Source organism: Rhinoraja longicauda, chromosome 1, assembly GCF_053455715.1.
Source record: "Rhinoraja longicauda isolate Sanriku21f chromosome 1, sRhiLon1.1, whole genome shotgun sequence".
NCBI lineage: Eukaryota > Metazoa > Chordata > Chondrichthyes > Rajiformes > Arhynchobatidae > Rhinoraja > Rhinoraja longicauda.
This window is the reverse complement of record NC_135953.1, coordinates 28,177,448-28,204,155: the sequence shown is the minus strand read 5'-3', so window position 1 is coordinate 28,204,155 and position 26,708 is coordinate 28,177,448. Positions and strand designations below refer to the sequence as shown.

The following is a 26,708-nucleotide window of genomic DNA, read 5'->3' as shown; positions in this document are numbered from 1 at the left end:
CTGCAACTGTGTAAATGCAATTTTTAAAGAAAACATCTATTTCACCTATTTTACTAAATAAAAACATATTTTGGTTTACTTTATTATTTTTAAATCAGCTAGCAACAATTCTGTTACCTTCATTAAAATATTTTGAATTTTTTGCTGTTTTCCCACTTAGTGATAACAGCATGGAAACAGGCCCTTCAGCCCAACTCGTCCACACCAACCAAGTTTCATAACTGAACTAGTCCCATTTGCCTTTGTTTGGCAATATCCCTCTAACTTTTCCTATCCAATGTGTTTTGAACATTACCTTTGTAAACAGCATAGCACTCTTTCAAATATTTATATCTTGTAACCTTTATTTCAAAATCTCAAAGGTCCTTCTACAGTTGTACAAGACCCTAGTGAGACCGCACCTGGAGTACTGTGTGCAGTTTTGGTCTCCAAATTTGAGGAAGGCCATTCTTGCTATTGAGGGAGTGCAGTGTAGGTTCACTAGGTTAATTCCCGGAATGGCGGGACTGTCATATGTTGAAAGACTGGAGCGACTAGGCGTGTATACACTGGAATTTAGAAGGATGAGAGGGGATCTTATTGAAACATATAAGATTATTCAGGGATTGGACACGCTAGAGGCAGGAAACATGTTCCCAATGTTGGGGGAGTCTAGAACCAGGGGCCACAGTTTAAGAATAAAGGGTAGGCCATTTTCACTCAGAGGGTTGTAAATCTGTGGAATTCTCTGCCTCAGAAGGCAGTGGAGGCCAATTCTCTGGGTGCTTTCAAGAGAGAGTTAGATCGAGCTCTTAATGATAGCAGAGTCAGGGGTATGGGGAGAGGGCATGATCACATTGAATGGCGGTGCTGACTCAAAGGGCTGAATGGCCTACTCCTGCACCTATTGTCTATTGTAACCACCTTCACAGTATACTCTGGCAGCTCATTGCCTATACCCACCATCTTAGAATCATAGAGTATGGAAATAGACTCTTCATCCCAACTTTCCATGCCGAACAAGATGTCTTGGATATCTAAGTTGGTCCCACCTGCTTGCAGTTAGCCCGCACCTTTCCAAACCTTTCCTATTCATAAACCTGTCTAAATGTCTTTGAAATGCTGTATTAGTACCTATCTCAACCACCTCCTCTGGCAAGTCCTTCCATACATCTACCATTCTCTGCATGAAGCCATTGCCCTTCAGGTCTCTTTCATATTTCTCCCCTCTCAACTGAAAAACTTATGCCTCTGGTTCTAGACTGCTTTACCTTAGGAAAAAGACTGTAACTGTACACCTTATCTATATTGCTCATGATACCTCTATAAGGTCACTGCTCAGTAGGGTTGCCAACTGTCCCGTATTAGCCGGAACATCCCATATTTTGGGCTAAATTTGTTTGCTCCGTACGGGACCGCCCTTGACCCTTATTAGGCCCCGGGGCTGCTGTAGGCCCGGGCGCTGTAGGCTAACGGAGTGTGTTCGGGGAGCGGGACCGAGTTCGCCTAACGGAGGTTGCATGGCAACCCGGCTCCCAGCCTGGGCGGCCGCCATTGGTAGAGCAGGAGCATGAGGCTGCTGGCTGGGTGAGGTCATGTGGGGCGCAGGCGGTGACGTTACCTTGTCCCATATTTGGGAGTTAGAAAGTTGGCAACCCTGCCGCTCAGCCTCCTGACTCAAGGGGAAAAAAATTACAGTTCTATCTAGACTCTCCTTTAACTCAAGCTGTTTAGTCTTGATAATATCCAAGTAAATCATTTCTATATCCTTTCCAGCTTAATAGCATCTTTCCTTTTCAAGAGAGAGTTGGATCTCACTCTTTGGGCTAAAGGAATCAAGGGATATGGGGAAAAAGCAGGAACGGGGTACTGATTTTAGATTATCAGTCATGATCATATTGAATGGCTCAACGGGCCGAATGGCCTACTCCTGCGCCTATTTTTCTATGTTTCTATTGCAGGGTGATGAGAATTGTACACAATATTCCAAATGTACTCTTACCAATGTCTTGCACAGCAAAAACATGATGTCCCAATTCCTCTACTCACTTCTCTTATCAATGAACACAAGTGTTCCAAATGCCTTTTTTACCACTACTTTGTCTGCCTGCAACACCACTTATCGGGAACAGTGTACGAAACCCTGAGTTTCTCTGCTCTACAACACTCTCCAGGGTCTTACCTTTTATTGTGCAACTTTTGCTGTGTTTTGATTTTAAGAAATGCATAACCTCACGTTTATCCGAGTCAAATACCACTTGCCATTTCTTGGTTCATTTCCTTGGTTGATCCAGATCTTTTGGTAAACTGAGAGAGCATTCCTCACTACACCACAAATTTTGTGGTCATACGCAAATTTACTAACCACATGAACAGATATCGATATGTGATCCAAATCATTAATATAGATGACGGACAACAGTGGATTCATCACTGATCCCTGTGGTACACCATTGATTACACGCTTTCAAGCAGAAAAACAACACCTCACTACCAACCTCTGACTCCTTCCATGCTTCCTGACACATCCCTGCTTTGAACACAGAAATATGATTTAGTTGAACGTGCATATCCAGAAATCATTCATTTACACACATGCATTTTTTAAATGATTTCTTGTGAGTGTGTTTTTAATGACCGATAATAATCTGAAATATAGAGATAATTATAATTTGCACGAATAATATGCCTGGTTAACATACGTTTACCAACTGCAGTTCATAGGCAAAATGTGACAGTGAGATAGACAAAGACTGGCAAAAGGAATTGGTTTTAAAGGGTTTCATAAAGGAAGACAGATGGAAAGCTTTGACAAGAGAATTTTAGAACTTGGATTCTTGGCAACTTGACACTTACCAATTAAACCAAGCCATGAAAATCATAAGTCAATAGGAATGGACCAACGCATAGATTTTTGCAAATTATAGGATTGAAACAATGATAGAAATTAGACTATTCTGGGATCTGAAATTGGGGATGAAAATGCTCAAGCTATGGCCTTGATAGACAGGCAGTACCTGAGGACAGGGATGTGGGGCTAATGAGACTTAGTGTCTATGAGGACATGGGCCATGGAGTTTTGAGCAAACTCACATTTATTGAAGATCAATTCTCGAGGCAACAAAAGCCTGGGTGAAGATTTCCATAGGGCAGGGAGCACCGATGTCGCAGTGAGCTAATAGGAAATGTTAGTGATGGACGATATATCGAATCAAAAGCTCTAATTGAAATTCAAAGTGAAATTGAAAGGAGTAATTTTGATTTTTCTAGTTTAATTAATGAACTCTAATATCTTACATAATTTAGTATGGTAAACTAGTTTTGTATTATTAATGGGATAACAATATTTTAAGAATGTTACCACTTATAAATGGGATGTCAATTTCATTTTGATGCACATTCCCACGGTTTGAAAAAACTTTCACACAATATGATTGCAAAAAGTAATGTGTTCATGTTTTTTTTGTCTCCATGCAGACTCACGATTACAGATTTCTTCCCTTCAAGCTTCTTTAACCTTTATAAGGACCCAAGAGTTAACTGACCCACAACAAAGTTCTACCAGAAGAGCATGGCACATTCCCAGTTAGTAACACATCTTTATGCAGTTAAGTGGCTCCAGACTGGGCCTTATTTTTCTTTATTCTACTGCTTTGGGACAATTCACGACCATTATCATTATCTGAATTTGACAAGATCTGAAATATGGTGAATTCGATTAAGCAGATACATCAATTTCACTTAAGCCAAAAGCTTTCGTTTACAGAAAATAGTTGTACATATGTTTAAAATCATAACAACATGGAACGCAACCATTCATACCATTCTCATATTGGCTTGCATTAGGTACAAAAATCCTGGTGGTCCCATTCCTTTACTCTTTCTCTGAACTACAAATGCTTTTCCATTCCCCTTTTTAAAGCCATGAATAACTTAGTTTCACCATCTTTCCAGATAAATACAATTCATTGCATTGAAAAGTTTCTCACTTCATCCAATGTTTCTTTCCTCTTTAAAACTGTGTCTCTGCTCCTCGATCCATCTGAAGGTGGAAGTGTTTCCTTCAATTTACTGTCCAAAGTCTCCTTTCGATCTTTATTTCAAGGGGAACCTTGGATTCTTGTGAGCAGTTATGGGCCCCATATCTGAGGAAGGATGTGTTGGCGTTGGAGCGGGTCCAGAGGAGGTTTACAAGAATGATCCCGGAGATGATTGGGCTAATGTATGATGAGAGTTTGACAGCACTGGGCCTGCACTTGCTGGGGCTGAGGGGTATGAGGGAGACTTCATTGAAACTTACCAAATAGTGAATGGCCTAGATCGAATGGATGAGGAGACCATGTTTTCACTAGTGGGAGAGTCTAGGACCAGATGGCATAACCTCAGAATAAAGGGATGTACCTTTAGAAATGAGATGAGGAGGACTATCTTCAAACAAAGGTGATTCAGTGAAATTCATTGCCACAGTCGTCTATGGAGGCCGTCATTGGGTATTTTAAAGACAGAGATTGACAAATGCTTGATTGGCAAGGTTGCCAAGGGTTATGAGGAGAAGGCAAGATATTGGGGTTGAGAGGGAAAGGTAGATCAGCCATGATTGAATGGCAGAGCAGACTCAATGGGCCAAATGGCCTACATCTATTCCTATGACTTATGAATGTTTCAACTTGCAGCTGAAACCCCTCAGCCAGTAAAACTACTTTAATAAATCTCTCCAGAATCTTCTCAAGAACCTTCACCCACTTCCTAAAAACTACCATGCTCATATTGTGAATGATATATTTTATCTTGAAGAGGAAGCTATATTGAACAAAAATAAGTCCCCTTTTCCACATCATTGAATGGTGCTTTTTAATGTCCTTGAAGCCATTGGTAGCTAAGAAAATATGGGCCACAAATCCATATCAATTCAAATATTTAATTCCTAAATTTTAAAAAAAAAATCTTGCTGGCCAAATCAACCTTAATGCTCTGCCATCCAGGAACTAAGCGTGTACTTGCTAATGTTCCCAAGAAATTATGCTGGGAAATCTGCTCGAGAACCCTGCATCAGGGTTAGAGCAGATGTACTATCTGTGAACCAATTAATCTGAATGAAGATTTTATAGTCAACTAGACCGAGTGGACCCGTTGGGCCCAAACCTCTCCTGCATTGGTGCAGCACCCTCTCTAGTCCATGGAGCACAGGAGGATGAGGGGTGATCTTACAGAGGTGTACAAAATCATGAGAGGAATAGGTCGGGTAGAGTTGGGGAATCGAGGACCAGAGGACATAGGTTCAAGATGAAGGGGAAAACATTTAATAGGAATCTGGGGGGTAACATTTTCACACAAAGGGTGGTGGGTGTATGGAACAAGCTGCCAGAGGAGGTAGTTGAGGCTGGGACTATCTGGTCGTTTAAGAAACAGTTAGACAGGTACATGGATAGGACAGGTTTAGAGGGATATGGCCAAGCGTAGGCAAGTGGGACTAGTGTAGCTGGGACATTGTTGGCCGGTGTGGGCAATTTGGGCCGAAGGGCCTGTTTCCACACTGTATCACTAAAATACAATGTAACTTGCCAGGTACATATGTAGCCCAAAAAAAATCAGGGTAGAAAAATCTCTCCTCTCATAATATGGTTTACTTTTGTACTTAAACATTTATTTTCATATTTATTCTGTACATTTGTCAAAATTAACATTTAGAGTTATAAGCCACATGCAACACCCCAAAATATAAAAGTCCCACCCAATTACTTCAAGGGACTTAACAGATTGATGATGTCAACTGAGCATTCTAGCTTTAATTCACATCTCCAGTTGCAACATTTTGCCTATATCGTCCTGATTGGTGAAAATATTTGGAAAAAACTGAATAATCAGTGTCCATTTATTAAGCTCACACAAGAGCAGAAAACATATTACCACAAAACAATGATCTGCTATTTGTTTACCTGCCCTGGTAGTCCTTGCACCATTAATCATTTATGCCAGTCATGCTTTTGAAAGACAACCTTCAATCCTGATATCAGATGTCAATGAGCAATCAGGGAACAGAGGTATATATGTCAGTGGAACATATTATAAATGACAAAGATAATTTCAATTGGCGGCACACTGGATCGCCCGGTTCGGGGTGCCACTGGACATTACATCCGACCGGGGGCCACAGTTCACTTCGGAACTGTGGTCGGCCATGGCAAGACTCTTGGGTGTCAGCCTACACCACACTACGGCGTACCATCCACAGTCGAACGGGTTGGTGGAACGCTTTCACCGCCAGCTGAAAGCTGCCCTGAAGGCTCGGCTCACGGGCCCAGACTGGGTGGACGCCCTGCCGTGGGTTTTGCTGGGGATCCGCACCGCACCCAAGGAGGACTTGGCCTCCTCCTCCGCCGAGTTGGTGTACGGGGCCCCCTTGACGGTTCCCGGGGAGTTCATCCCACCAGCGCAGGGTCGAGTGGAGCAGCCTTCTGACGCCCTGCAACGTCTTCGGCAGACGGTGGGCAGGCTGGCACCTGTGCCCACGTCACGTCATGGGACCTTCCAGCCACACGTCCCTGCCGCTCTAGAGGACTGCCAGTTTGTGTTCCTGAAATTTTATTAGTAGCTGACATAAACCAAAATCTTTCATTCATATCACACAATTAAAACCATTTAATACAGAAATGAAAATTTGGGTAATTTTATTTGCCATGGTTTAATTGGTTTCTATCTGTAGTCAGTTATATTGTAATCCTTATTTAGTTAGACATTTCATATTTTCAAATGGAGTCATACGCAAAATAATGCAAGTATCAGCTAATAAACAAGGTCATAACCAATTCCCAATATTTCAGAAAATGGCATCATATAGCAATTGAATTTAATAATTTATCTACATTTGTAATTCTGAAAACAAATGACCATGCTGTTTCTTGTAACACTATATGGATGGTCCAACTTGAGAAGGGAACATACTGGACCTTGTTGTAGAAAGGAACTGCAGATGCTGATTTATACCAAAGATAGGCACAAAGTGCTGAAGTAACTCTGCAGGTCAGGCAGCATCTCTGGAGAAAACGGGTGGATGATGTTTTGGATCGGAAGTCTTCTTCAGACTGGACCTTGTGTTGGGAAATAAGCCTAGCCAGGTGACTGGTGTTTCAGTGGAAGAGCATTTTGGGGATAGTGATCACAACACCATTAGTTATAAGATTGTTTTGAATAGGAAGAAGGCTGGACCTTGCAAATAGTAATAAATGTTATTAAAGAAGATAGACACAAAAAGCTGGAGGAACAGTGGGACAGGCAGTATTTCTGGAGGGAAGGAATGGGTGACGTTTCGGGTCGAGTTATTAAGCAGGTTTTCTGGAGGGTACACTGGGAGCAAATTGTTATTAGGTACGTCAACATCAGACATGTGGGATCTGTATAAAGGCCACTTGATCAAAGTTCAGAACCAGCATGTTCCAGTGAGGAGGAGGGATAAGGATGACAAAGTAAAGGAAACTTGAATGACAACAGACAATAGGTGCAGGAGGAGGCCATTCGGCCCTTCGAGCCAGCACCGCCATTCAATGTGATCATGGCTGATCATTCTCAATTAGTACCCCGTTCCTGCCTTCTCCCCATACCCCCTGACTCCGCTATCCTTAAGAGCTCTATCTAGATCTCTCTTGAATGCATTCAGAGAAATGGCCTCCACTGCCTTCTGAGGCAGAGAATTCCACCGATTCACAACTGTGACTAAAGAGGTTCTAAATTTGGTCATAAAGAAAAAGGAAACGCATGCAAGGTTTAAGAGGATGAAATCAGACAGGGCCTTTGAGGAATATAAAGAAAGGAGGAAAGAACTCAAACAGGCGATTAGAAGGGCCAAAAGGGGCCATAAAATGACTTTGTTGAGTTGATTAAAGAAAATTCCAAAGCTTTTTATCTCGATATTACAAAACAAGAGAGTAACCAGAGAGAAGGTTGAACTGCTAAAGGATCAAGAAAGGAATTTGTGCTTGGAGTCTGGGATGTAGGCAATGTACTATACAAGTACTTTGCATCTATTTTCACCAAGAAGGACAAGGAGGTCAGTGATATCAGTGTAGAGAATACTAATATGCAATGGTAGTTTGAGATTAAGGAGAGGAGGTGCTGGGGCACTTGAAGAGCATTAAGGTTGATAAATTCCGAGGACCTGATGAGACTTATCCCAGGTTATTGAGAGAGGTGAGAGAGGAGATTGCAGGAGCATTGACGAAGATCTTTGCATCTTCTCCAGCCACAGGCTAGGTCCCTAAGGACTGGAGAGTAGCTAAGAAGAGAAGCAGAGCAAATCCAGGGTATCCAGAGCCCCATATTTGTGGTAGGGAAGCTATTGGAGAGGACTCTACAGGATATAATTTACTCCCATTTTGAAGAGAGTGGGTTAATTAGAGACAGTCGGCATGACTATGTACACTACAAGTTGTGTCTTACTAACTTAATCAAGATATTGAGGAAGTGATGGAGGCGATCAATGAGGGTTGGATTGTGGGTGTTGTCTACATGGATTTTAGTAGGGCATTTGATAAATTGTCCCATTGTTGGCTGATCAAGAAGATAAAGATGCACGGGATTAATGTAATATTCATAATATGATTAAAAAATGAAAAATGAGAAGTAGGAATTTTTGGTTCCAATGGTATTGTACATTATTGGTAGTCAATTTTTACAATTAACTTTTAATATTCTATTATCAATTTATTGCTGAATTATTTTTTTATTCCACCCATTTAGCTGCACATATTTTTGCCAAAAATCACGGACTGACATGTTTTATTCTAATTTTCTATCAGATAAAACCTGAAGAGTAGATTCAGTATTCAGCAATGAAATTGCAAATGTAATTCACAAAGTGCTGGAGGAACTAGGCAGGTCAGGCAGCATCCGTGGAGGGAATGGACAGGTGATATTCATCAGGTCTGAAGAAGGGTCCAGACCTGAAATGTCACCTGTTCATTCCCCGCACAGATGATGTATGACCCGCTGAATTACTCCAATAATTTGTGTTTTGCTCAATATTCCAGCATCTGCAGTTCCTTATATCTCAAATGTAATTGTAGCCTTGGATTGAAATTGATAATGGCAAGCATACTGAATGGAGCACCGACTTTTGTCCTTATTTCCTATATTCCATTTTGTAAAATAGCCAGGGTGTCTCAGAAATTGATGCACATTACATTAGTCATCTTTACAGCCTAAGGTCTCTCCCAGCATGTAGCTGGCTGCACTAAGGAAACAGTTTGAGACATGGCTGGAGAAAAAGGAATTCATAAATTCATAGGAGCAGAATTAGGCCATTCGGCTCATCGACTCTACTTTGCCATTCAATCATGGCTGATCTATCTTTCCCTCGCAACCCTATTCTCCTGCCTTTTCCCCATAACCCTTGACACCCTTACTAATAAAAAAATTGTCAATCTCCACCTTAAAAATACCCAGTAATTAGGTCTCCACTGCTGCCTGCGGTAATGAATTCCACAGATTCACCACCCTCTGACTGAAGAAATCCTCCGCATCTCTTTTCCAAAGGTACGTCCTTTTATTCTGAGGCTATGCCCTCTGGTCCTAAGGGAGATAGGCGTGATCTGGATAGGTGTGAGATGTTGCATATTGGAAGGTCCAATATAAGGTGAACATATACAGCATATGGCATGACTCTTAGGAACGCTGATGTACAAAGGGATCATGGGGTATAAAATTCATGGGTCCTTGAATGTGGCCACACAGTAGATAGAATTGTAAAGAAGGCATACAAGTCTTCATCAGTCTGGCATTAAGTATAGTAGTTGGGTGGTCATTTTAGCTAAGACACATATGGAGTATTATATTCATTTCTGCCATGTTATAGGAAGGATGCAGAGGCTTTGGATCGGGTGCAGGCGAGATTGGAATATTACAGTTAGAAAGAGAAACTGGATACGTTGGGATAGTTTCCCCTGTAGCGGTGGCGGCTAACCGATGGTCTGAATGAAGTATATAAAATTAGGAGGGATGTAGATAGGTAGATAACAAATTCTCTTTCCCTTGGTGGTGTCTCTTAAATAAAAGGGAACAGATCAAAGATAAGAGGATGTTTAGAATGGATCGGAGGTTTTTTTTTCACAAAGAGTGATTGGCGACTGGAACGCACTACCTTGAGAGGTAGTGAAGGCAGATACTATAAAGATATTTTAAAAACATCTGGACAAGTAGATGCATTGTAGGCCACAGGTCTAATTGAACTGGTGAGATAGAGACCACAAGCAGCATGAGCAGAGTGGGCTGCAGGGCCTGTTTTGTTGCTGTGTACTTCTGACTCTCAAGTCCAAGATCTTAATACCAATAGGAGAATTCTTCCAGAATCACATCATCACAGGATATCTGAGTGGCAAATATAAGCTGTCAGGAACTTGAGTATATACTACTTGAGTATTTATCTATTTATTTATCACACAGAGGTAGAAATGTTTAATAATGGGGTCTAATGCTCCCCACAGCAGGTTCAGTGTTAAGTTGAAGTACATTATAATCCATTTGCTTACTGGTGAAAATTAATTTTAAGAAAGAGATAATCTCCCAGATGTACTAGAGGACAGAGGATCTAGGGAGGCTGAGGAACTGAAAGAAATTTGCATTAAGCGAGAATTAGTATTGGGTAGACTGATGGGACTGGAGGCTGATAAATCCCCAGGGCCTGATGGTCTGCATCCCAGGGTCCAAAGGGGTTGGCTTAACAAATCGTGGACGCATTGGTGATCATTTTCCAATGTTCTATAGATTCAGGATCAGTTCCTGTAGTTTGGAGGGTAGCTAACGTTATCCCACTTTTCAAGAAAGGAGCGAGAGAGAAAACGGGGAATTATGGACCAGTTAGCCTGACATCGGTGGTGGGGAAAATGCTGGAGTCAATTATTAAAGAGGTAATAACGCCGCATTTGGATAGCAGTAAAAGGATTGGTCTAAGTCAGCATGGATTTATGAAGGGGAAATCCTGCTTGACTAATCTTCTGGAATTTTTTTGAGGATATGACAAGTAAAATGGATGAAGGAGAGCCAGTAGATGTAGTGTATCTAGACTTTCAGAAAGCCTTTGATAAGGTCCGACACGGGAGATTGGTGAGCTATATTGCAGCACATGGTATTGGGGGTAGGGTATTGACAGGGATAGAGAATTGGTTGGCAGACAGGTAGCAAAGAGTAGGACTAAACAGGTCCTTTTCAGAATGGCAGGCAGTGGCAAGTGGAGTGCCGCAAGGCTCGGTGCTGCGGCCACAACTATTCACAGTGTATATTAATGATTTGGATGATGGAATTAGAAGTAACACTAGCAGGTTTGCAGATGACACAAAGCTGGGTGGCAGTGTGGACTGCGAAGAGGATGTTAGGATGTTGCAGGGTGACTTGGACAGGTTGAGTGAGTGGACAGATGCATGGCAGATGCAGTATAATGTAGATATATGTGAGGTTATCCACTTTGGTGGCAAAAAGGAGGCAGATTATTATCTCAATGGTGTCAGATTAGGTAAAGGGGAAGTGCAACGAAACCTGGGTGACCATGTACACCAGTCACTGAAAGTAAGCGTGCAGGTACAGCAGGCAGTGAAGAAAGCTAATGGCATGTTGGCCTTCATAACGAGCGGATTTGAGTATAGGAGCAAAGTGGTCCTTCTGCAATTATATAGGGCCCTGGTGAAACCACATCTGGAGTATTGTGCGCAATTTTGGTCTCCTAATTTGAGGAAGGACATCCTTGTTATTGAGGCAGTGCAGCATAGGTTCAAGAGGTTAATCCCTGGGATGGCGGGACTGGACCGTCATACGAGGAAATATTGGAAAGACTGGGCTTGTATTCACTGGAGTTTAGAAGGATGAGTGGGGATCTTATAGAGACGTATAAAATTATAAAAGGACTGGACAAGCTAGATGCAGGAAAAATGTTCTCAATGTTGGGGGAGTCCAGAACCAGGGGCCACAGTCTAAGAATAAAGGGGAGGCCATTTAAAACTGAGGTGAGAAGAAACTTTTTCACCCAGAGAGTTGTGAATTTGTGGAATTTTCTGCCACAGAAGGCAATGGAGGGCAATTCACTGGATGAATTTAAAAGAGAGATAGAGCTCTCGGGGCTAGTGGAATCAAGGGATATGGGGAGAAGGCAGGCACAGGTTACTGATTGTGGAGGATCAGCCATGATCACAATTAATGGCGGTGCTGGCTCGAAGGGCCAAGTGGCCTCCTCTTACACCTATTTTTTATGCTTCTATGTTTTTCTATGTTTCTATATTCTGATTGTCAACATATTAAACCTAGAAACGTTACAAACAGTAAAAACTTTGGATAAAGTGATATATCCATTTTTAAAAGATAAAACTTAATATAAAACTTAATGCGTTACCAAATATGGAAATCAAATTTTGATTTAAAATATTAGAAATCACCAGAGAATGGTTAATTACTGACCCTTCATTTGTTTGATAAGATTTTCTGAAGAAACATGTCTTGTTTTTACATTTGATTATAGATTAAAATAGTAAAGTTGCTTGAATCTCCCTCTCCCTCTTCCCTTCCTCTTTGCAATGGCCGGAATAGGTGTCAATTCTAAAGCTGTATTATTAGCAGTAAGATGAGATAACTACATTCACATCACCTTAATTTCACTTTCCTCAGTATAATGGCAAGGTAATCAAAAAATACATAAGGAAGAAAAATAGTGGAAATTAAAGGCACAATTAGGGAAACTTCATCCAATTAAAAATAGATGATAACTAAAGGGCCTTCAACCTTCTGTATCCATTTCTACAGATGCTACCTGATCTGCTGAATGTCGCGAATGAACACATTATTTTAAGTTCAAAGTAAATGATAATTAACTCTTCCAGCAGTAAAGCAGTGGGTGCCTCATCTGGATTTACTGGTGATCTGGTAATTTCTAATATTTTAAATCAAAATTTGATTTCCATATTTGGTAACCCATGCAAGTTTTATATTAAGTTTTACCTTTTAAAAATGGATATATCATTTTATCCAAAGTTTTTACTGTTTGTAACGTTTCTAGGTTTAATATATTGACAATTAGAATACAGAAACATAGAAAAACATAGAAGCATAAAAAATAGGTGCAAGAGGAGGCCATTTGGCCCTTCGAGGCAGCACCGCCATTAATTGTGATCATGGCTGATCCACCACAATCAGTAACCTGTGCCTGCCTTCTCCCCATATCCTTTGATTCCACTAGCCCCAAGAGCTCTATCTAACTCTTTTTTAAATTCAATTACTGTTTGAGGCTTTTAATAAAAGATTCAGTCTATTTTTTTATGCCAATACCTTTGCTTAACCAAGGAATTCAAACATTCCCTGGCATAAGAGCTAAAATTGCCTATAGTCAATAAAAGAAAAGAGCTACAATTACTTAGATAGTTAGTTAATGCCTGTGAAGAAACTAAAGTCAGTTTGATTTTAAATGTTTCCTAAGGAGCAGAGCTATGGATGTGACTTAACAAACAACTGCTATGGGAAAGGTAAGTTTAATTAGGTTTAAAGAAGATGAGAAGTCAGGTGACATAAAAATCCAATGCTTTCCAAGCTTTCCAGCAATTGCGCTCACCATTCTATTGGAAACTATCTGACGGACACTGGAAGGTACTGAGATCTTCAATTAGGTGGTGGTGGACAAAAAGTTAGAAGGATGTGAGAGGACATAAAGGGGGATTTAAAATGCTTTAACAGGATATGAAATGTGGTTATTTTGATGCACAAAACAGAGCAGCAAAGTACTTTGTAAATAGTGAGAGGTTGGGTAATGTTGATGTTTAAAGGGACTAAGTATCCTTGTACACAAATCCGATATGATCTCATGATACTGATGAAAGCGGGCACATAACCCATTCTTTTATTAGAGATATCCAGAAACATGCTCAACAGCCCATATTTTGGTGTCACCAGTTTTGCTGCTCTTACAGACAACAAATTAAAATGACCGTAAAGTTATTTCAACTTTGCACTCACTACTGAGAATTCATAATATTGGATTGGCAAAATCAGAGAAAGCAAATGTGTATCTCCTCGTCTCATGAGAATCCAATTGGACCATTCTGATTCAAAAATTAGAAGCATCATATTGTCAATGTAAAATCACAATCAGAAGTAAAATAAAAAGAGCAAACAGAAATATGACTAATACAAAGAGATAGGAGTTAGAAAGAATTTATTAAAATATTCTGTTTTTTTAAAGTCAACAATAATTAAAATTTGAAGGAATGAAAACTCATACTTAAGTTACATTTTGAGTGCATGTTTGTCAGTAAATATGAATAAACATCTAATTTAAAAATTACATTAATTTAAAAGACAAAACTTTTTCTGGTGTGTTTACTGGTTAACCAGTGAGCAATGTTAACACATTTTCATGTTTATCAAAATTAAATGCAACATAAGCAACTGTATCCACACTTATACATGCAGTTAATGGAAGATGCTGTCTAATTCACTGCATAACAATGGTAACCTTCAACGTTATTTTTGCACAAGAGTAATAGCCATTGTGCCATTCTTGGACTAGAATCAATCTCGTAGCTCCTCTTTGCCCTCTGTCCATTTTTGACAATCTGCTGTCTGCACCAAGCACAAGAACTGAACCATAGGAAGAGAAAATAGGTGCAGGAGTAGGCCATTTGGCCTTTCAAGCCAGCACCACCATTCAGTATAATCATGGCTGAGTACCCCGTTCCTGTTTCTCCCCATATCCCTTGATTCTGTTAGCCCCAAGAGCTATATCTAATTCTCTCTTGAAACCATCCAGTGAATTGGCCTCCACTGCCTTCTGTGGCAGAAAATTCCACAGATTCACAACTCTATGGGTGAAAATCCACAGATTCACAACTCTCTGGGTGAAAAAGAGTACTGAAAAAAACTGAAGAGTGTTCAATACGAGTTATATACAGCTTGACTATGACTTCCTTTGACTTGAATGCTGTTGAGTTGGCTGCATCATTCACAGTTCCATTGGCTCCACTGACTTCTGATTTGCAAAGTTTGGCTGTTCAGTCTTTGGTGAATTAAGATTTCTACTCCTTGTTCAACTTCATCTGTAACTTGTTTGAATATGTTAACTATTTCCCTTTTCCACTTCCCACGAATGGGACATGATTAAAATGTCAATGCCAAAATTAAATTGTAAGAGTAGCACACACCAGCTTAGCACTGTGGTGTTCCTTTAAAGGACCTGTCAATGATGCTGCGTGACCCAGACAAGCAATTAGATTTAATAGGCAATAGACAATAGACAATAGGTGCAGGAGGAGGCCATTCGAGCCAGCACCGCCATTCAATGTGATCATGGCTGATCATTCTCAATCAGTACCCCGTTCCTGCCTTCTACCCATACCCCCTGACTCCACTATCCTTAAGAGCTCTATCTAGCTCTCTCTTGAATGCATTCAGAGAATTGGCCTCCACTGCCTTCTGAGGCAGAGAATTCCACAGATTCACAACTCTCTGACTGAAAAAGTTTTTCCTCATCTCAGTTCTAAATGGCCTACCCCTTATTCTTAAACTGTGGCCCCTTGTTCTGGACTCCCCCAACATTGGGAACATGTTTCCTACCTCTAACGTGTCCAACCCCTTAATAATCTTATACGTTTCGATAAGATCTCCTCTCATCCTTCTAAATTCCAGTGTATACAAGCATAGTCGCTCCAGTCTTTCAACATATGACAGTCCCGCCATTCCGGGAATTAACCTAGTAAACCTACGCTGCACGCCCTCAATAGCAAGAATATCCTTCCTCAAATTTGGAGACCAAAACTGCACACATTACTCCAGGTGCGGTCTCACTAGGGCCCTGTACAACTGCAGAAGCACCTCTTTGCTCCTATACTCAACTCCTCTTGTTATGAAGGCCAACATTTGTACTTGAGTGGAAGAATGTGGCCATTTCAAGCCTTGTGGCTGTGGATGGGAATGGCAGAACTTCAGAAAGCAGGGGGTGCAGGAGACGAACAAAAAGCGAGTTCACATAGATATTACTGAGAGGATAAAACACAACTCTTTCCACTGGACTATATGACAAATGATTTCTCAATACAGGAAATTAACAGTGTAATTATTGCTGGATAGATCATTGTATAAAGCAGGCAATTCCTGAGGCATTTAGTCTTCCCTAATCAAAGTCTCCTCATTTGAGGCAGAATAAAGTTAAATCAAAGATAGACACAAATCAGGGCGGCAAAGTAGAGCAGCGGTAGAGTTGCTGCCTTACAGCGCCAGGATTAGATCCTGACTGTGGGTGCTGTCTGTATGAAGTATATACATTCTCCCTATGACTGTGTGGGCTTCCCCTGGGTGCACCGGTTTCCTCCCACATCCCAAAGATGTGCAGGTTTGTAGGTTAATTGGTTTCTGTAAATTATCAGCAGTGTGTAAGATTGAACCAGTATTTGGGTGATTGTTGGTTGGCATGGAATCGGTGGGCCGAAGCACCTGTTTCCATGCTGTATCTCTAAACTAAATTAAATTAAACTAAAATCTGCAACATCAATACTGACTCCCTCTGATAGCAACATCTTTCAGTCTCCTTGAATCACTCTCTTAAATTCTCTTCCCGAATCTTCAGCTGGCCACTTTTCTCACCCCCAAAAAATATTAAAGATTAAGTAAGCTTTCAGTTTATGAACCTAACATCTTCTCCACATGTCACAGCTTGTTCCCCTTACCTTATATGATGCCCTCTGTTTATAAGATGTATCAGAGGGACAAGTGATTACATTTTACTATCATAATTTCAATATAAAAATGACAACACTGATTGGGCAGACAGCCAATTTATCCTATTTAATTTAAGTTTACAGGTTTGATTTTCCTCATATTTTCAGACAACCATATTTGAAGTTTTCTTTCTTCTTTTCCAATCTTTGTAGGTCATTCGAGAAAACATTGGGTTGAAAATCATTGGAGCTGCCATTTGGGCATGTTGATTTCACTGAAAGTGGGTTGCTAAGCCTGCTTATTTGTTTTAATGCAGTTCTAATAGGTTAAGAGAATGAAACTGTAAGATAATTCAAGGCTACATCAATAAGGCGCTCGGGCATCGTGCTAATGGCTTTCTCTTTATTCAAACCTGAAATGGCTCAGCACAGAATATGAAAGAAGTGCATACATAGATGATATTGCTCTGCAAGTTTTTTTTGCCAATAAAAACAGAACATAGAACAATACAGCACATGAGCAGGCTTTTTGGCCCAAAATAGCTGTGCCAAGACCAAGACTCCACATAATCCATATCCCTCCATTCCCTGCAATGAATTGTAGAGAGTTGCAGATGTAGCCCAGTCTATCAAGCAGATCAGACTTCCCACCAATGACTCCATCTACACAGAAGATCTGCCGACATAATCCAAGTCTTGTCCCACACTGGTCAATCCTTCTTCTCCCTCCTCCCATCCAGCAGAAAATACCGAAGCTTGAAAGTGCACACCACCAGACTCAGGAACAGCTTCTTCCCCTCTACTGTAAAGCTTCTGAATAGTCTTTCCATAAAAGCTAGGGTATTGTCTAATTCACCTCAACCCTGTGGCATTGGAGTTTGTCAATGGAACTAATACATTACAATGCTGAGAACTATATTCAGCACTCTTCCTCTTTACTCTATCTATTTTATTCAAATTTGATTTGATTGTATTTACGTCTGGTATATGTTTGTATATAACATGCAAAACAAAGCTTTTCACTGTACATCAATACACCTGGCAAAATGAAACCTAAACCTATCGAAAAGTGTGTTAAATGCCACTATCATATCTACCCTCTCCACCATTCCTGGCAGCGTGTTCCAGGGACACACCACCCTCTCTGTAAAAAAGAGTGCACATCTCCTTTCAACTTTGCCCCTCTCACCTTAAAAAAATGCCCTCTTGCATTTGACATTTTCATCCTGGGAAAAAGGTTCTGACTGTCTACTCCATCTATGTATAATTTTATATATTTCTATCTGGTCTTCCCTCAACCTCTGACGTTCCAGAGAAAGCAATCCAAGTCTGTCCAACCTCACCTTGTAGATAATACCATCTAATTCAGAGATCATTCTGGTAAACATCCTCTGCACCCTTTCCAAAGCCTCGGTATCCTTCCTGTATTGGGGTGACCAGAACTGCACAAAACATTGCGGTTCACCGGATCTCCACGCTCAAATCCGTCTTCTTGCCTGATCCTTATCACTTAGTAAGACCACGGACCCTATTTTTTTGCTCTCTCACAGGTTATTTTTCTATGTTTCTATGTAATGAGTGTGCTATTTTGCTGAATTCCATTGAATATAGGTCTATTCTGCTTAACTCCATGGAAATTAATCTGGTGAAAACCTTTTGTGCACTTCTCCAAAGCAAATGTGTTCTTCCATGCCAACTTTGTTCACTTATTTTCTTAAAATGTTTCGTATATTATTCAGCTGAAATTTCCACAGCACATCACAGCAACATCACTTCGGCCAGACATGATCGTCACCTCCGAAGTGACAAAACAGCTGATCATTCTGGAGCTGAGAGTGCCCTGGGAAGAACATATTGAAGAAGCAAATGAGAGGAAATGTGCAAAGTACCAGGAACTGGTGGAGATGTGCTGGGACAGAGGCTGGAAGACATGCTATGAACCCATAGAGATGGGCTGTAGAGGCTTTGCAGGACGCTCACTCTGCAAAGTCCTCAACCAATAGGGCATTACGGGGCTCGCAAAGAAGAGGCCATTCAATTCGCAAGCGAAGCGGCAGAGAAAGCCACTAGGTGGCTTTGGATTAAGAGGGCTGATCCGTGGGCGGTTGCTGCTGGGACTCAAGTCGGGGCCTGATCAACCCCGGCTGGGTTGCCTGGGCGTGGGTGTCTGATGTTATGAGACCCGAAACACCCGATGTCCCCAGGGCACATCAGTGAGAATGCGTTCCAGCGCATCCAGAAGATGTATCTTGCACATTTGTAGATTTGTAGTGATTTAAACCTGGTTAATAAGATTGTTTTCAATTTTGTTCTGTACTTCTAGCCTTTTACTGTAATTTAGCTTGTAATCCTGAAGGTTAGGAAAAGAAATGCTACAATACTCGCCAGCTAATTACTCATACTTTAAATTTTTGGCCTGCATCCGTACACTTTTAAACACTTAACTGCCTATTCTGCTCTTTCGCAACTTTGCCTTCTCTTTTACTGTTATAAATTCTCTGCACCTCTCTTGTGGTTTTAAACTCTTAACTTGTTCTTACTGCCTTGAAAGTTTTTTTTAAGAGGAATCCACTTTCATGAATGTATTAGCACATGATTGATGCTGCAACTCAAGTTTACAAAAATGTGTTGGATGGAGGGAGGATTCTTGGTTTGAATACAAGGCCTCCAAAAGGTTTCAGTCTGCATTACTTCTTCCGTAATCAAACTCCACTGTAGAAAGTGCATAAAGTTGTATTTTGTCAATATTATATATAGAGACAAAGATCAAAGTGAATCAAGGGCTGTATAATGCTGCACAAGGCAAGTCAAATCAAAAGCAAATGGATGAATGGGACTGCCTTATTCTATTTTTACCGTACTTGTCTTTTTCAAAGTCAACAATAAACAACTGCATTACACAAAAAGCACTTTGTTAAATATTGTTAACAATAACTATTAACTCTGCAAAAACATTTGATTTGAAGAAACCATTGTGTTGGGAGAACAAAATCATTTTGTTGATCTGAACAGTCTGAGGAAAGATACAGCAAGCACTGGACAGTAAACAGAGACAATCTCATTAACAAACAGCCAGCGGTCAGAGCAGACAACGCATTCTGAAAGGATTTGAAAATCATATGATAAGGTACTTCAGTGTATCAATGAAATCAAGGGCAATGAGACCCACAGGCATGTTTGCTACAGTGCACTCAACAAACCAAACAATGTGGCTGTGGGCGGCAATGAACCTTCCCATCAACACCTTTAGCCTTAATTGAGATTATTCAGTCCTATTGAGCCAACAGCGCTTTTGAGGCTTAAAGAATCTGCATTATTTACCGTAAACACACCTGTGCTTTTTTTCAGCTGATGTATTTTCAAGAGCATCTCACATTTTGTGCAGCCAATAGAAACAGAAAAATGTATAACATGAGAAAGAACTTCAAGGCAAGTTTGACAAAGACATTGATATTTTAAGTTTCTACAGTTCTCTGTTAAGATAACTATATTTGAAACAGTAGCTGATATTATTTACCAGGACCAAATATGAAAACTCTGGCAGAAGTTTCTAATGTCAGAAAACTGAAATGGGACTGGAGTGGATGTGTGGGCTATATGACCTTTTTATTACTCTGAAAATATTCGATTCTGCTTTTCTAAGGCAAACAATTCCATGCAGCAACCCCCCCCAGATGTCAGAAAAATATTTTAAAAACACTGTGTAAACAGTTGAATAAACGTTGAAAAATAAATAAAATCATGGTTCATTAGAAAAAACTGTCACAGATTTCTTTGAAAAGCAACCCACATTTTCAGTCAAAAAAAGCAGTGCAGCAGGAGGAACTCAGCAGTAAAGGCAGCATCTGTGGAAGGAAATGAACAATTGATATTTTCATTCAAGACCTTATATCTGGGCTAAAAGAGGGGAATTAGCCAGCATAAAGAGGCGGGAGAGAGGGGCAAGAGCTGGTAAACAATAGGTGGACAGAGGTGAGGAGTGGTTGATGGCAGATAAGAGTCAGGTTGGAAAAGGAACGGTGAAGATAACAGAGGCTGGGAGAGGACAAGTGGAGCCTCTGATAACGAATGGATCTCCAAGAATCATTTCATCCCATTCGTAAGTATATTCCTTTCTGTTTGTGTTATCTCTGAGGGTAAGTAACCTGGCAAAAGCCTTCATCAAAAACAATCATACCTCCTTCTTCCTCTTCAACAACTTTGACATGTTTTCCCTTGAATCTCTAATGACCTCTTTATTTTGATACTTTGCCAAATCCTAGGTTTATGCTATAATTTATTAATCATAATCCTTTCCTTGGCTCATGGTGGTACTTTTAAGGTACCTCTGACTTTTAGCCAATTCTTTCTCCCATATTACCCAATTCCCAAGTTATTTTGTGAAATTAAGAATTAGAAACATTTCAAAGTACAGGCACCTCGCATTTCACGCAGGGGGTACGTGCTTGAATGCGGCACGTAATTTGAAAAAAGCCTAAATTAATTATACAACATGACTACGCTGTCAGCAGTAAATTTGAGTGCGTTATTCTGGAAATACGAGTGCATAAATCTTGTTTTGATTTTAAAGGAACATATGCATTGTTTCAAAAATGCATAAATCAAACATGCATAAAACACAATGTGTCCGTACTACAAGGATTTCTGTCACAACTGAGACCCTCCTCTGTTGCTTCAATAGAACAGAAAGAGGAATGCCACTGAAGGGTCAATTGAGGGCCAGAGGTGATCAATGTTAGAATCATAGGTACTTGAAAAGTATATGCAATTTCAGACCCAGTCACGTCCACAAGCTTTACTGATGCATTTATCTACACACATGCTGTTTTTCCCCAGTAATGCTAATGGAGGATCATAACTTAATACTCTTTTCTCTTATCACTGAAAAGACAGATATCAGTGCCAAACAGTATTGAGAGTGCAACTGCAGCCTAAAAGCACATGCCCTTTTAGGGAAGCCTGAAAATCTAACCCTATTATTCTAGCTGTTGTAACATTATCCTCTTAATCCTACATAATAGGGCAGGAACTTTAAAACTCCATAAAATAAGTTGTGCAGTATACTTCAAAAGTCTACGTCACGCATTGAATTCAGAGTTTAATACTTCACTCAGAAATATTCATAAAATATTACACCAGTGAGTGCATTTAGTTAGTTGCAGGAGAAATCAATAGAAGAGTGAATGGAGATGTGCTTGTTCATGCATGGTGCACCGTAGGTCTACTGCCCATCCATCTATCATTTGCGTGGTACATAATGAAAAAAACATTTCCATTTCAGACTGATGAATCTGCCTCTTCTTCCATGGACAAAGAATCTGATAGTGTCTTGTATATTTTTAAAAACTGAAATTTGTAACAAGTATGAGATGTAAAAAGGAACATGTGTCCTTTCTCAGGTTTCAAGTCCCAGAACCAAGCACTCACATGCCCGATCAACTGGAGCTGTGTAACATTTCAAAAATAAGTTATTAATTGCATGTATGAACTCGATATTAAACTAGATTCAATGCATATAATGCACAAAATTTCTGCATCACTCATTACCAGAATTCTTTTTGAAAAACTGATTTGTCTGAAATCTTCAATATGGATATAGTACCGCAACCTGATATAGAGTTTCAAATGGTATACACCAAGTGGACCCATTGGGCCCAAACCTCTCCTGAATTGGTGCAGCTCGACCCCCCCTTTTTCCTTTCCCCCCTTCTCTCTCCCCTCTTCTCTCTCCCCCCCTTCTCTCTCCCCCCAGCCCTCCCAGCCCCCCCGCCCTCCCCCCCTAGGAGATAGATTTAAACTTTAAAATGTGAATAACTTTAAAAATATAACTCCGATTTCAATAAAACTGCTTGCTTTACCACTAAAGTGATGATGGTGAGTAAGGTGGGCCTAAAATTATCGCTCTATCGTGTACCGTTTTGGCTGAAGTTCGATCACAAACAAACAAACAAACGAGAGTTTTAATATATAGATGGCATGGATGGCAAACAAATAATAAGACTACAGATTCACTTGCAGCACATTTCAGACTGAAGCTAAGATTGCAGAGCCCACTATTTTAGATCACAACAGGGGACATTGGCAACTTGTATATTTTAGAAGACAAGGAACTCAACTGAAAAAAATGTCTGACTATGAGTATATATATAGTTATAGAGTCATAGACAATAGACAATAGGTGCAGGAGTAACCATTCACCGTGATCATGGCTGATCATCCACAATCAGTACCCCGTTCCTGCCTTCTTCCTATATCCCTTGACTCCGCTATCATTAAGAGCTCCATCTAGCTCTTTCTTGAAGGCATCCAGGGAATTGGCCTCCACTGTCTTCTGAGGCAGAGAGGTCCACAGCTTCACAACTCTCTGAGTGAAAAAGTTTTTCCTCATCTCCATTCTAAATGGCCTACCCCTTATTCTTAAACTGTGGCCCCTGGTTCGGGACTCCCCCAACATCGGGAACATGTTGCCTGCCTCTAGCGTGTCCAATCTCTTAATAATCTTGTAAGTTTCAATAAGATCCCCTCTCATCCTTCTAAATTCCAGAGTATACAAGCTTAGTCGCTCCAGTCTTTCAAAATACAACAGTCCCACCATTCCGGGTATTAACCTCGTGAACCTACGCTGCAATCCCTCAATAGTTAGAATGTCCTTCCTCAAATTTGGAGACAAAAACTGCACACAATACTCCAGGTGTGGTCTCACTAGGGCCCTGTACAACTGCAGAAGGACTTCTGCTCCTATACTCAACTCCTCTTGTAATGAAGGCCAACATTCCATTAGCTTTCTTTACCTGCTGTACCTGCATGCTTACTTTCAGTGACTGATGAACTAGGAAACCCAGATCTCGTTGCACTTCCCCTTTTCCTAACTTGTCACCATTCAGATAATAATTTGCCTTCCTGTTCTTACCACCAAAATGGATAACCTCACATTTATCCACGTTAAACTGCATCTGCCATGCATCAGCCCACTCACACAACCTGTCCAAGTCACCCTGCAACCTCATAGTATCCTCCTCACAGTTCACACTGCCACCCAGCTTTGTGTCATCTGCAAATTTGCTAATGTTACTTTTAATCCCTTCATCTAAGTCTTTAATGTATATTGCAAATAGCTGTGGTCCCAGCACCGAGCCTTGCAGTACCCCACTAGTCACTGCCTGCCATTCTGAAAGGGACCCATTTATCCCTACTCTTTGTTTTCCGTCTGCCAACCAACTTTCTATCCATGTCAGTACCCTACCCCCAATACCATGTGCTCTAATTTTGCCCACTAATCTCCTTTGTGGGTGTGATACAGTGTGGAAACAGGCCCTTCAGCCCACGTTGCCCACACCGGCCAACATATCCCAGCTACACTAGTCCCACCTGCCTGCGCTTGGTCCATATCCCTCCAAACCTGTCCTATCCATGTACCTGTCCAACTGTTTCTTAATTGTTGGGATAGTCCCAGCCTCAACTAACTCATCTGGCAGCCTGTTCCATATACCCACCGCCCTTTGTGTGAAAACGTTATGCCTCAGATTCCCATGAAATCTTTTCCCCTTCACCTTGAACCTATGTCCTCTGGTCCTCAATTCCCCTACTCTGGGCAAGAGACTCTGCATCTACCCAATCTATTCCTCACATGATTTTATATACTCTATAATATCACCTCTCATCCTCCTGTGCTCCAAGGAATAGAGACCCAGCCCACTCAATCTCTCCCTATAGCTCACACCCTCTAGTCCTGGCAACATTCTTGTAAATCTACTCTGAACCCTTTCAAGCTTGACAATTGCAAAGATATTTGGCATTTTACTGGAGCTAAGTTTTTACTGCAAAGTCAAACAAACCAAAAGTTGGCAGTATGAAGTGGGTGCATTACAGTGCCATCATTTTTCACAACCTAGCAAGTGCCAATGATTTAACAGGTGTCAGCATATGTGTATTTCGTCAGCTAATTTATTTCATTAGTAGAAAAAAAACTTCAATATTCAAAATCTAATCAGTCACAAAATATCTGATTGTTACTAATTAAAGGCATTGATGAAAAATAGTTTATCAAATATACTAGATAGTCTTCCTGTTCAATATATAGCTTTGCAATAAATCCAGTATGTGGTAGCTACTTTGGATGCAGTTTATGGCAACACAGGATGGCTGGGAAGGACTTAATATCATTGATTAGTTTACCTGAGATGCTTGTGATATTACCCGTCACGGTCAGTTGTAAGTTCCAGTACAAGTCTTGGTCTTTGTTCTCTTTTGGAGTTTATAGAGAGAAAGCCACAATGATCTATTTACCTGGCATTTTCCTGTGCGAATATCGTATAACGCCATTGAGCCATGTCGAGCTCCAACTGCTATTCTGTTACTCCTCTCACAGTAGCTCACCATGTAGAACCTACAAGCCACAGAGAAAAACAAAGGGACTCTTACCAATGTGCTGTAATGATCTTCAAGAGCAGCAATGTGCAAATGGAAAATCACATGACAATATTATGAAATATATTACTTGACATTCTGTATCAACAACATGGTCATTATCAAAAGTCAAATTTTATTTTGCTCTCAGGCAATCTATGGCAGTTATTTATTAATTTGCCAAGGACTTGCTCAAGAGCTTCCATTAAAAAGGCAATTAAGAAAACATAGAATGCCAGGATAATCTTCCAAACTAATTGATGTTCATCGTATTTTGCAGAGAATGCTGCTGATGTAATATCATTTCAGAAGATACTTCATGCCAATTGGTCATGGTAACCTTTTGAATACAAAACACAATGGAGTAAACAAAAACATGTCAATGTTGAGATTGATACAGAATGTGCTGAACAATCTGTTGCTCTCAATGGTTTTTCAAAATATGAAACTAAAATTGAATGCATCCATAATGTAACTTTCTTGAATTTCAGTGTAATTTCTTGGAAACAAAACTGATGGTCTAAAAAAGCCTCGTTACTCATGCAGCCTCTATATAAAATCAATTTTCGAGTAAATTTTTCTTCTCCTGTAAAGAAAATAGGAATCAAAACATCAAGAGATGTCACAGGTGCTGAACATGTACCTGAATTTACCAGATTTAGAACTGTATTTACAGATGGATTACCAAAAGTGTTAAGTTTGAAAATTCTGCCCCATGGTGTTTCAGTTTAGTCGAGTTTAGTTTATTGTCACATGTACTGAGACACAGTGAAGAACTTTTTGTTGCATACTGTACAGTCAGCGGAAAGACTTTCCATGCTGAAAATCGCGCCAACTGCAGTGTACCAGTAAATTCCGATTAAAGATAGCCTGAGGGTCTTCAATGAGGTGGATGGTAGGTCAGGACAGCTCTCTAGTTGGAGATAGGACGTTTCAGTTGCCTGATACCAGCTGGGAAGAAAAGGGGTGAGATTAATCCTTGATTATGCTGGTGGCCTTGCCGAGGCAGCGTGACATGTAGATGGAGTCAATAGAAGGATGGTTGGTTTTTGTAATGGTCTGGGCTGCATCCACAATTCTCTGCAATTTCTTGTGGTCTTGGATGGAGCTGTTTCTACCCCATGCTGTGATGCACCCGATGAAATGCTTTCTATGGCGCATCTGTAGAAGTTGGTGTGAACTGTTGGGGACATGCCAACTTCCTAAGCCTTCGAAGGAGGTAGAGGCATTAGTGTGTTTTCTTGGCCATTACTTAGATATGGCTAGTCCAGGACAAGTTGCTGGTGTTATTTACTTCTCGGAACTTGAAGCTTTCAACCATCTCTACTTCGGCGCCGTTAGTGTGTACCGGGCCATGTATTCTGCTTGCTTCCTGAAGTCAATCACTATCTTCTTTGTCTTGCTGACATTGAGAGAAAGGTTGTTGTCTAGTCTCGGTTATGAGATTCTCAATCTCCTTCCTGTACCCTGTCTCGTCATTACTCGATATCTGTCCTTCTGTGGTGGTGTCGTCCACAAATTTGTAAACGAGTTGGATTTGTACTTGGTTGAAGAGTCATGGATGTATAAGGAATAACGAAGGGGGCCGAGAACACATCCTTGCGGAGCACCAGTATTGAGGGTTGTCGTAAAGAATTATTTGTTCCC

The 26,708-nt window shown here is 40.6% G+C and overlaps 1 protein-coding gene across 5 annotated transcripts in view; it reads right to left on the bottom strand.

Annotated features, from left to right (window-relative positions):
- The window catches only part of wdr7 (WD repeat domain 7), a 467,098-nt gene that overhangs the window by 69,965 nt on the left and 370,425 nt on the right, over positions 1-26,708 (bottom strand). For all 5 annotated transcript variants that reach the window (XM_078423760.1, XM_078423677.1, XM_078423842.1 and 2 more), the window contains one exon: positions 24,942-25,041. In XM_078423760.1, coding sequence (XP_078279886.1) covers positions 24,942-25,041 — 100 coding nt within the window. The remainder of the gene's footprint in view (positions 1-24,941; positions 25,042-26,708) is intronic.